General features: G+C 40.1%; 1 protein-coding gene across 1 annotated transcript in view; it reads right to left on the bottom strand.

Annotated features, from left to right (window-relative positions):
* AKAIN1 (A-kinase anchor inhibitor 1) overlaps positions 1–11,956 on the bottom strand; it is a 55,822-nt gene extending 43,866 nt beyond the window's left edge. Inside the window, exon 1 of the mRNA XM_043558379.1 lies at positions 11,508–11,956. Coding sequence (XP_043414314.1) covers positions 11,508–11,523 — 16 coding nt within the window. The 5' untranslated portion in view covers positions 11,524–11,956. The remainder of the gene's footprint in view (positions 1–11,507) is intronic.
* Between the last annotated feature and the right edge of the window lie 861 nt (positions 11,957–12,817).

The raw sequence follows: 12,817 nt of genomic DNA, 5'->3' as shown, positions 1-12,817 counted from the left end.
ATCAACTGTATAGCCCTCTCCAAGACAGATGGCCCAACATTAAAATCATATACATGCATATGAATCTAAAAACATATTATTATTCATTCCCTTTAAAACAATAACATTAGCGATAGCTACCATTTAGCCTACTATAGGCCAGACACTTCATCTTTATCTTCATTAACACTCTGGAAATTAGATCCTATGAGCTTTGGTTCACAACGCAGAAAATCAGCAAGATTTTGGGCTTACCCAATGGCACGAAGTGTGGACATGGCAGAGGTGAGCTCCTTGCACCCAGGCCTATCTGTCCTCAAATCCACGCTTCTGCAGAAACCAACTTTGCCTCATATTTGAATGGCCCTGGAATAACTTAAATATTGTCATCGGTTGTTTAGAGGAGCAACTATACTCATTTCAATGCCATTTAGTTTCAATTCAAAGACTATCTCACATATGACATCCAGTTAATATAAATGCTCTGAAAACTATCAAGCGCTGTGTAAATTTCTTGGCTCTTTTTTTTTTTTTTCCAAGTCAACTTTGGACAATCTTGTCTGTCCATTCTTTCACTCTCACTAAGAGCAGTAGCCTGGAGAAGATGGAGAATCCAGGGAGGGTACAAGGACAGAGCTCATTTCTGTGTGGTTGAGAGAACACTTTGTTAAATTCTAATTTGGAAGAAGGCATTCTCAAAATACAGAAGATTTTCTCCAAAGGAGACTAGTTTTATCTCTTGTTCTTTTTTTTTTAATGTTTTTATTTATTTTTGAGAGAGCACATGTGTGCACACATGAGCAGGTGAGGGGCAGACAGAGGGGGGGACAGAGGATCCTAAGCAGGCTCTGGGATGACAGCACAGAGCCCAGTGTGGGGCTCAAACTCAGGACCAGTGAGAACATGACCTGAGCCGAAGTCAGACAATTAACCAACTGAGCCACCCAGGCACCCTGTTTCTTTTCTTTGTCTCTAATCTTAGTGTGCACATTATTTGTTGCCTGCTATTTATTTAAAAACTACGTGGTATATGGGGCGCCTGGGTGGCGCAGTCGGTTAAGCATCCGACTTCAGCCAGGTCACGATCTGGCGGTCCGGGAGTTCGAGCCCCGCGTCAGGCTCTGGGCTGATGGCTCAGAGCCTGGAGCCTGTTTCCGATTCTGTGTCTCCCTCTCTCTCTGCCCCTCCCCCATTCATGCTCTGTCTCTCTCTGTCCCAAAAATAAATAAACGTTAAAAAAAAAATAAAAAATAAAAAATAAAAAACTATGTGGTATATAGAAGATAAGTGGATCCAATAATATCAAATCTTGGTTCTGAAACCTAATATTGGCCTTACTTTCGTCATCTGTAAAAATGGGGATAATGACACCATTTGCCCTATGTCTTCTTTTTATTTTTATTTTTTAATTTTTTTTTTCAACGTTTATTTATTTTTGGGACAGAGAGAGACAGAGCATGAACGGGGGAGGGGCAGAGAGAGAGGGAGACACAGAATCGGAAACAGGCTCCAGGCTCTGAGCCATCAGCCCAGAGCCTGACGCGGGGCTCGAACTCACGGACCGCGAGATCGTGACCTGGCTGAAGTCGGACGCTTAACTGACTGCACCACCCAGGCGCCCCCTATGTCTTCTTTTTATATGATATGTAGCAGACAATGGAATGCCATGAAAAGATGATAACAGTACATTGTGTAAACAATATATCAAAAAGTAATATGCATAGTCAGGATAACATTTATGTTTTAAAAAGTGGAAGCTATATTCATAGAGACGAGGTCTGTGAAGTTATATATAAAATACTAACAGTGGTTACTGATGAATAAAATGTGATTTTTGTTTTCCTTTTGATTATCTACGCTTATCAAAATTTCTAAAACTCTGACAACAAACATTTTCCAGTGGTGAAGTATTTTTAAATTTTAAACAATAATGGGGAATTAGAAAATGCAATAATTATAGGAGAAAGATAAGCAGGCAGTCTGGTTAACTTCAACCACCTTTAAAACTACATATTTAATTAAAAAGCAAGACCCAACAATATGCCGTCTACAAGAAACCCACATTGAATACAATGATCAAGGTGGTTTAGGGGCGCCTGGGTGGCTCAGTCGGTTAAGCGGCCGACTTCGGCTCAGGTCATGATCTCGCGGTCTGTGAGTTCGAGCCCCGTGTCGGGCTCTGTGCTGACCGCTCAGAGCCTGGAGCCTGTTTCAGATTCTGTGTCTCCCTCTCTCTGCCCCTCCCCCGTTCATGCTGTCTCTCTCTGTCTCAAAAATAAATAAACTTTAAAAAAATAATTTAAAAAAAATTAAAAAATGATCAAGGTGGTTTAAAGGTTAAAGAATGGGAAATAACATACAGTCTATTCTCATTATTCACAAAAGATATGTTCTATAAAGTAGCTGCAAACATGGAACCATCGCTCCCAAAGGAAATATAAGGTTGGGTTCTAATAAGCCTCTGGTCATAACATTTTTGTCAACTGATCAATACATAACCTTGTTTTATGTGTGTTTCGGTTTAAAGACACTTTATTCACTATACGTTGTTGATTCGTTAAAACTGACCTCACACCAATAGCACAGCCAATAGCACAGCCAATAGCACAACCTAACTCAGGTTAGGAACTTACCTAACAATCTCCTCCGTAAGGCATGTCACCACCTTCTCCTGCTTCGAAACACCAGACAACACCTTAGCACTACATTGAGAGCTATGGTAAACAGCTAAATCACCAACAAAAAGCAAGCACAAATGTGTGAAAATCCAAACCGACCACAAAAAGCATACTTGTCTACAGTGTGAGAACTGAAACAAGAAGACAAAGTGTTGCCTTGTTCAGCCTCAGCTGGGAACATGCATGTCAGGCAACTCAATTGTTCTGTCATCCTGTGCATGTCCTTGAATGACAGAAAAAGTATTTCAAGTACTGATTTTTGATTGATCTATTTTACAAATAGATTTTACTGAGTAGGCAAATTTGCAAATATGGAATCGGTGAATAATGAGGACTGACGGTACCATACAAATATTAATCAAAAAGAAAGCTGGGGGCGCCTGGGTGGCGCAGTCGGTTAAGCATCCGACTTCAGCCAGGTCACGATCTCGCGGTCCGTGAGTTCGAGCCCCGCGTCAGGCTCTGGGCTGATGGCTCAGAGCCTGGAGCCTGTTTCCGATTCTGTGTCTCCCTCTCTCTCTGCCCCTCCCCCGTTCATGCTCGGTCTCTCTCTGTCCCAAAAATAAATAAACATTGAAAAAAAAATTTTTTTTTTAAAAAAAAGAAAGCTGGAGTAGCTATGTTATTATCAGTCAAAATAGACTGCAGAGAAAAAAAAAATTACCAGAGATACAGAAGGATATTACTTAATGATAAAAGAGTCAATTCAGAAAGACATTATAGTCTATTAGATCATTGTCTCTTTAATGAGAGAGCTTCAAGATACATAAAGCAAAAAAGTGTTAAAACAAAAGGAAAAATGAAAAAAAATCCACAATTTTTGCTGGAGGCTTCAGTACTCCTTACCTAACAATCAGTAGACCAAGAAGGCTGAGTATGAGCTAGGATATAGAAGAAATGAACAATACTGGCAACCAACTATATCAAGATGACATTTATAGACCATTCCACCCAAAAAGAGAAGGATACACATTTTTTTTAGTGTACATGAAACATTTAAGATAGACAATATTGTCTCCTAAACATACCTTACCAAATTGAACACACTCAAAATCATAGAAAGCTTATTCTCCATCATGGAATTAAAGCAGAAATCAGTAATAGGAAGATATGTAGGGAATCCCCAAGTGGTTGGAAACTGAACATTTCTAAATAATCCATGGAAAAATAAGAGGTATCAAGGGAAATTACAAAGTATTTTGTACTGAATGAAAATAAAAATACAACATTAAGATATGCTAAAGAGGGGCGCCTGGGTGGCGCAGTTGGTTAAGCGTCCGACTTCAGCCAGGTCATGATCTCGCGGTCCGTGAGTTCGAGCCCCGCGTCAGGCTCTGGGCTGATGGCTCAGAGCCTGGAGCCTGTTTCCGATTCTGTGTCTCCCTCTCTCTCTGCCCCTCCCCCGTTCATGCTCTCTCTCTGTCCCCAAAATAAATAAACGTTGAAAAAAAAAATTAAAAAAAAAAAGATATGCTAAAGAAATGCTTACATGGAAATTTACAGCATTAAATATCTATATTAGAAAAAAGAAAGATCTAAAATAAACAATCTAAGTTTAATTTTAAGTCTAGGAAAGAAGGGCAAAATAAAGTTAAAGCTAAGAGAAAGAAGAAAACAATAAAGAGCAGAAATCAATGACATTGAAAACAGGAAAAATAATTAGGGATATCAATGAAACTAAAAAGACATCTTTGAAAAGATAAAAAAAAAAAAAATTAACAAACCTGTAGCCAAACTGACAAAAGTTAACAAACAAAACCCCACAAGTTACCAGTATGAGGAATGAAAGGGAAATACCGCTATAAATCCCACACATATAGAGCAGATAATAAGAGTATTACAAACAAATTTACTCATATAAAACTAGTAAGTTAGGGGGCGCCTGGGTGGCTCAGTCGGTTAAGCGTCCGACTTTGGCTCAGGTCACGATCTCACTGTCCGTGGGTTCGAGCCCCGCGTCGGGCTCTGTGCTGACTGCTCAGAGCCTGGAGCCTGTTTCCGATTCTGTGTCTCCCTCTCTCTCTGACCCTCCCCCGTTCATGCTCTGTCTCTCTTGTCTCAAAAATAAATAAATGTTAAAAAAAAAAAAAAAAATTAAAACTAGTAAGTTAGATAAAATAAACCAATTTTTTAAAAAACTACCAAAACTTATCCAAGATTAACAGAATAGTCCTGTATCTATCTATTAAAGAAATGGAATTCATGTTTAAAGAGCTTTCCACAGAGAAACTTCTAGGCCTTCATGGTTTCACTGATGAATTCCACCAAACATTTAAGGAAGAAATGTTTATGCCAGTCTACGCCATCTCTTTCAGAAAACCAAAGAGACAGAAATACTTCTCATCTTATTTATGAGGAAGCATTACACTGATATCAAAACCACACAGGGGCGCCTGGGTGGCGCAGTCGGTTAAGCGTCCGACTTCAGCCAGGTCACGATCTCGCGGTCCGGGAGTTCGAGCCCCGCGTCAGGCTCTGGGCTGATAGCTCAGAGCCTGGAGCCTGTTTCCGATTCTGTGTCTCCCTCTCTCTCTGCCCCTCCCCCGTTCATGCTCTGTCTCTCTCTGTCCCAAAAATAAATAAACGTTGAAAAAAAATTTAAAAAAAAAAAAAACAAAACAAAACAAAACCACACAAAGATGGTATGTGGAAAGCAAACTATAAACCTATATATATTATGAACATGGAGCAAAAAATTCTTCAACAAAATACTACCAAATTTAATCCTTCAGCATATGAAAAGAATAATACATCATAACCAAATGAGTGTTAGGAATGTAAGGCTGGTTCAACATTTGAAAGTCAATCAATGTAACCCATCCTATTAGCAGTCTAAAAAAGAAAACCCACATTATCATATCATTAGATGCAAAAAAATCATTTGATGATATTCAATGTCTACCGATGATAAAAATTCACAGCAACCTTGGAATAGAAAGGAGCTTCCTCGACCAAATAAAGAGCATCTGTGAAAAATCCTATGTCTAACACCATACCTAATGATGAAAGACTGCATGTTTTCCCCTAAAGATTAAAAACAAATCAAGAATATCAACTCTCACTACTTCTACTTAATATAGGGCTAGTAGCTCTAATACAGCGCTAGTAGCCCTAGCCAATGCAGAAAAGGAATAAAACTGGAAAAGAAATGAAATGATCCTTATTTACAGACAACATGATTGCCTAATAAAAACTCCTAAGAAATGCACAAGATAGCTCCTACAACTAATAAGCAAGGTAAGCAAGATCACAGGAAGTGAGGCCAACATACAAAAATCAACTATATTTCTGTAATGAACTTCCAGAAATTGAATTATTTTTAAGTACCATTTAGAGTAGCTCCTCCCAAAAGAAATATTTAGGTATACTCTATCAAAATATATATAAGATCTGTATGCTGAAAACTACAAAATACTGATGAAAGAAATGAAAGAAGAGCTAAATAAATGAAGAGACATATCATGTTCATGGACTGGAGACTCAACATAGTTAAGATATTAACTCCCACAAACTGATCAGTAGATTTCATGGAATTTCAGTTTTATGTAAATATAGGCAAGCTGACTCTAAAGTTTATATGGAAAGTCAAAGGAACTGTAACAGCCAAAACAATTTTCAACAAATGGTATTAGAATAATTGAACATTCATATAAAAAAAATAAACCTTAACCAATAATTTACAACATATCCCAAGTCAAGTTGTTACAAACTGAATGTTTGTGTCTTTCCAAAATGTATTTGTTGGAGCCCTTACCTCCAACGTGATGATATTAGGAGGTGGGGCCTTTAGGAGACAGTTAGATTAGATGAAATCATGAGGGTAGGCATCTACTCTCATGATTAGATCTAAATGTAAATTTACAAAAGTTCTAGAGGAGAACATGGGAGAATATCTTCCTGATCTTGGGTTATGCAAAACGTTCTTAGCTATGATATCAAAAACAAGATCCATAGAAGAAAAAATTGCTAAATTACACTGCATTAAAATTAAAAACTTTTGCTCTGAAAAAACGTAGTATTAAGAGAATGAAAAGTCAAGTCACATTCTGGCAGACAATATTTGCATATCACATATCCAACAATGGGTTTAAAACCTCAAAAGAACTCTCAAAACTCAACAATATGGAAGCAAACATCACCCCAACCAAAAAAAAAAAAAAAATGGGCAAAAGATTTGAACAGACACTTTACCAAATAAGGTACACATGTGGCAAATAAGTTCTTGAAAAAAAATTATCAAAGCCATTAGTCATTAGGGAAATGCAAATTAAAATGACAATGAATACCATTCTATACCTATCAGAAGGACGAGGATGCTGAGCGACTAGAATTCTCATAAGTTGCTGGTGGTAATGCAAAATGATACAATATTTCTGGAGAACAGTGAAGCGTATACTTACTATAAGATCAGCCTATATTCATACAATATGTACAAGTTGGTTATCACAGCTTAACTCGTAATCTAAATATCTTTCAGTGGGGAAAGTGATAAACAACTGTTGGTACATCCATACAATGGAAGGCTACTCAACAATAAAAAGGAATGAATTCTTGATACATGCAACAGTATGGATGAATCTCAGTGGCATTTACTGACTGAAAGAAGCCAGTCAAAAGGTTATATATTGTATGATTCCATTTATGTGACATTTTGGAAAAGGCAAATCTATAGGAATGGAAAACAGATCAATAGTCACCTGATGGGTGGGGAGAAGTGTCTGAATACAAAGGAGTAGCAGAAGATTTTTTGGTACAATGGAACTGTTTTTTGGTCATTACACGACTTTATGCATGTGTTATAACACACAGAATTAAACACCAAAAAAGTCAATTTAACTGTATGTGTTTTTTAATAGTAAATTAATAGAAGTAAAAAAAAAAATACTTATGCTAACAGAAGATAATTTATTTGCCCAAGTTGGCAGATTGTAAACCTTAGAGTTAAGACAGTTTGTTATATAATTTATTTATTCACTGCTCTCTCAGGAATAGGTAAGAGGTTTATATAAATAAATAAAAATTATAACTAGCTTGCAATAAATATTTTTTAAAATATTTTGATAGCTCTCTGTAGAACTATTGTTGTTAAGTGTTTCTCAAACTAATCTTAGAAGTCAAGACTCTGGCTATATAATTGCTTACAATTATACCATTTTATTCCACCTTGAAATCCTTGTTATCATACCTTGTCTAATTCATGTAAAAGAGAAGAAAGATCTTTTTCTTGACAATATATGCCACTTGAAGGCAATCTAAACAAGTCAAGTATATATTTAGGCTATCCCCAAAGAGAGGTACATTAATTCCTGAAGTATACACCAGTCACTGGCTGTTAGAAGGGGGATAGCCTAGGGATAAGGAAACTTCTGTCCTCACTTTCTACCTCACAGTCTATTCTTTATTAGCTCTTCCTCAGGGGAGAAGGAGTTGCTAATCTGATTATTCAGTCTAGAATTCTTTGGATGAAACCAGAGCATTGAAAAGCCATTTGCATCTGTGAACATACCCTTTCTCATCTTGGAATAGGTCAGGGAATATTCTGAAATTTTCTTGTGCTCTTTTTCACTTCTAACACCAATGTCTAGTGGTCTTTCTTCTTTCTTCCACTTTGACTTTGTCCCTGAATTGGTAATAATGCCTTGATTTTCCTCCACAAAACCAGCAGCACCATATGGAAAGCCCAGATATCCCAGAACGTTTTTCTCCCAAATGGGAGCTTTTTCATAGCCACGGACTAAGTAATGTGGGTCAGTTTAGTATTCTGCAGCAGAGCCAAAATGTTTTTCCATAATGATCGTGTTACCCTCTTTCCTTTGGCAGAGGTAATATGCTTCGAAATCTTCTCACATTGCTCTACAAAGAAAGATTCCACCTTTAGTTTTGGGGAATGGAAAGAGGAATAGATAAAAGATTTAGGAAAGCAGGGGGCTTCATTTTGGTTTTTTGCCTCAGCCACGCACCCCAGCTTAGTTTAACCCATATTGAGGGACATATGGTACTTACAGAGAAATGAATATATTTACACTTTATTCCTCATTTAACTGTTATTAATTTTGTATCATTCCTTTAGAAGGAAGCATAAATGCATGATAGGCTTTAGTTATCTAATTAAATAATTCGTAGTCATGATCCCTTCTATTAAGGGGTTAAAATATTAAAATGCACAAAATTAAAATCCTCCTAAATTACAAAGTCCATGAATGGAATAAGAAGGAGGAAATTGAGTTGTATTCCCTATGTAAACTGAGAAACCACTCAAAGACTCTGCCCAACTTAAACCCTGTTCCTTACAATCTGTAGACTAATTAAAACAAGAGACTGCAAGGTTATTTTATACCATATGATAAGAGTGAATCCTAGCTAGAGTTATATAAATTCCCATTTATTTCTCCCTCATTACGTTGTACTTCTGGACTGAAATTCGTTTCCTGAATCTCTGTCACTTTTCACCTTTGCCTTTAAGGTAAGCAAAGAGGCAGCAGAATCATTCAAAGCAAGTCAATCTGCTGAGGCAAGGACAGAAGTAGACCTCAGGCTTCCTTTGTCCCTTTGCTAAAATCCAAAGAGCTACAATGTGTTTAGAAGGGCACAGTACCAACTGACCCAGTTTTATGAACAGTTCAATGTTAATTTCTTGTTATATTCATTTTGTATTACTAATTTATTTTATTTCACTTTATTAATTTTGGCATAATCATAGAACATGCCTCTGTTCCTCCTTTCCTGGGAGTTAGGTTGGCTCAGAGAAAAGGGTGGGGGAGTAGTTCCCTTGACTAGTACAAAACATCTGGATCTCCAGATTACAGAGATTTAGAAAAAGCAATAGTCCTAGAAATGAGACTGTAATGATAAAAATCTGGCAGAGTTCAAAAACAATTCACTGTTCTGATATTCTTTCAGAATAATAACACTCTATGAGTTGGAAGACATATGATCAGTAAATGAAAAGGTAAGTTGATATAATATTTTTAGCACCCTATTCTTACTGCCCCAAAATGCTTATGATTTTTTAAGAAAAACTCAAAATTGAAGAAATGACCCAAAAATGTTTCCCCACAGGCTTCTGTACATATCCTATTCAGGTCAATTTATGCCATCCCTGACAGTTATGAATAACTTCTACTTTTCCTATAGTGCAAAACTTAGAAGAAAAATGGAAAAGTAAAGCCCTGTCCCAGTAGTGGGATGCTTAAGCCAGTTCGATCCACTCCAGGAATTACTCACTGCTCTTTACAGTCTTTCACCCACAGTCATGCCTTTAGAAAATGCCTAGTGAACATCACTCATCAATTCTAACTCTGGACAACATTAGCCCATCCTCACCTCAGAAGTGGAAGGACATTTCCCTTTGGCTACACCTGACCTTGGACCAAAAAGCAGCTATCCCTGAAACTGATAAGGCATTTTGTCAAGACAGGTTGTAAGGAATAGGAAAAAAGAGGTTCAGCGGAATCAGAAAACTCCAGCTGAGGCTCCTAAGACTATCTTAAATCAGCTTCCCTGTGGTGGTAAAAGAGAAACAATACTTCTTACTTCAGAGGGTAATTTGAAGATCAAATGGCATAAAAGTGCTTTATAAAGTTGTAAGTAGTTTATAAATGCAACAAAGAACTATTGTTTTTCAACTTCACCAGATCCCGTGTTGACTGAATAAATGTTCTTCACTATCAGGACCAACTTTCCCCCACTGAATTATTTGGGATGGTCAGCAGAAGGGCTCCTGTTGTCCTCTGACTCAATGACTGCAGTGAGGCTCAGAACTGACAGAAACTCACTCCTGCCACTCAGCTACCATCCTGCTGGGGGTGGGGACCTTCCGCTTCTCAAGTTTTGCTGTTTGAATGTGTTGAAACCCAGACTCAATTCTTCCCTTTCAAAATTGCATTATACCTTTCCTCCCCAGCTATCTGAGGTCCAAACCCTACAGCAAATGCAAACGAACATTTCAAGCGAAAGAACCATAACAAACTTAAGAGTTTTAGTCCCCTCTACTCTTCCATTCTCCCCTTTCCACTCACCCCCCCCCCACAGCAGTCTTTAATGAAAACAGAGGCTGTAATTTGAAAGACCTTGTATCTAATCTACCAAGAGACAGCTTCTTAAGTTAGCAATGACCATGCTTTCCCCGCTGCTCAAATTACACACACATTACTCACATACACACACATGCACACACCAGTAAGCCGATCGACCGCAGACAAATCTGACTTTTCACCAACTTGTAGCCACGGATAGCAGCAAAGGGACCAAAGTCCTTCACCGGCAGCTCCAAAAAGACACTGCAAGCGCCAGCGGCGCCGCAGTAGCAGCCTCTGCGCTGCAGCCTGCTGCCAGAGTTTCAGGTCTCATTCCTTGAGGAGTATCGCTCCTCTGCCTATAGTCCCACTTCCGTGGGCTTCACCCACTTCTTTCCTCAGGACATCGGGAGGAACCGGGTCACTCTGCCACTTTTGCAGAGGGGGAAGTGGCTGTGAAGAAGATCCCCACCGAAGTAGCCTGAAGCCCACGACTCCTGGCCTCATCTCTCCAGCCTCCCGCCCACGTAGGCGCCTGTGTGTCTGGCAAAGGTCCCAGTTCTCAAGGTGCCTGAGCTCCGGTGGGATGTGGAGGAGCCTAGCGGGAAGAGCAGTGGCGGGACTAAGGTTGGGGATGGGTAGAGGACAGAAGGGACGGGACCGGGAAGAAAAGCAAAGACTCCGCACAGAGGCACTCTCCCGCCCCTAGCTTACAGAGGGTAACTTCAAAACGCGCAGATAACAGGCAAGGAAAAGGCCTTTTCTCCCTATCCTCTCCCTTCTCTTCCCCGCTCCCCGCCCGGACACCTGGTGAGAAAGCAAGGTGCAGGTATACCTGGAGCGAACACCATGATTTCCTCCAGCCGCTACGCCCCTAGGTGAGGAGGACACAAAGGCAGACGGAGGGGTGGGAGAAAAGCCAGGACTTGGAGTGGTCCAGGGCAGGTGGGCGCGCAGGGCGCGGGCCGGGCCGGTCAGCACCTCGGACAGCTCCTCGCCGCGCGATCCCGGGCCGCAGCTCCAGCCACCGCGGCGCGCTCAGCCTCCACAATGCACTGCTCTGCCGGCGGCCACCGCGGCGGCGGGAGGAGGAGACCGAATCCTGCTCAGTTCATTCCTCATTCCCGTGCCAACTCAGCGTACACTGCTGCTTAGGGAGCAAAACACTTCTATCGCTTCCACGGGAGAAGGAAGGACGGAAGAGGAAGAGAGAAAAAGGTAATTGCCCGGCTTCCCGGCAGGGGGACAACTAATTGCTTCTAATTACCTGCTGTCTCTAGCCCCCGTGGATATTGGACTGACATTTAGGATGGGCTTGCCCTTTTATATATATATATATATATATATATATATATATATATATATATATATATCTCAAAGAACTTTACTCCTGAGGATGACTCTAAGTTCTCCGGGTTGGATGGCTCTGAATAGAGGGGTGGGGCCTTAAAGTGAATAGGCCCTTGGGATTCCATGACTTCTCTCCGCCTCTCAATTTCAGTCTTCTAACGTCAGAAAGAGAGCTAGAGGGAAGGACAGGGTGACTGGAGCATGTGAGGAGTGCTGGAGGACTGCTCCCAGGCGGCCAATCTGGCTCTGAAAGCTTCTAAACTTGGAGGCCCTCAAGGTCATCAGTTTAGAGAGAGCAGGACTGGCCAATACAGAGGTAAGAGAACTCTGTGAAGCATGTTGTCACTGACAAATTCACACACTCTACAAAAGGTTGAGTCAACAGAGTTCCCTTCAAGTATGAGAACAGCTCCGAGACTGATCAAGAAACTTTAGTGCTTCCCCTCCCGTTTATCCAACTGATAACTGTGTCCCCCATACACACCAAGTTCTAAAGATACTGAGAGGCACCCCACACTCACTTCATGCTTCTAAGTCACTGCTCATTTTGAAATCATTATCTAGTCCCCCCAAGAAATGTTTGTGTAGTGTGGATAGCCCAGACTAGACGTTACCCAGCTTGAAACAAGTCCAGCTGGGTTACAACCCCAGAGCGAACGTGACACAGGATCCCCCAATCTCAAAGCAGATGTCAGTTGCTTTGGGGTATATTCTCCCTGTTTGCAGCTGAATGGAGTTTTCCAAGAACAAACAGTGACCTGGGTCATCTCCAGTGTTTTATGGGGTTTCTTCACA

The sequence above is a fragment of the Prionailurus bengalensis genome, chromosome D3 (assembly GCF_016509475.1).
Source record: "Prionailurus bengalensis isolate Pbe53 chromosome D3, Fcat_Pben_1.1_paternal_pri, whole genome shotgun sequence".
Classification (NCBI taxonomy): Eukaryota; Metazoa; Chordata; class Mammalia; order Carnivora; family Felidae; genus Prionailurus; species Prionailurus bengalensis.
Note: the sequence above shows the minus strand (reverse complement) of the source record. Positions and strands in the feature narration are given on the sequence as shown.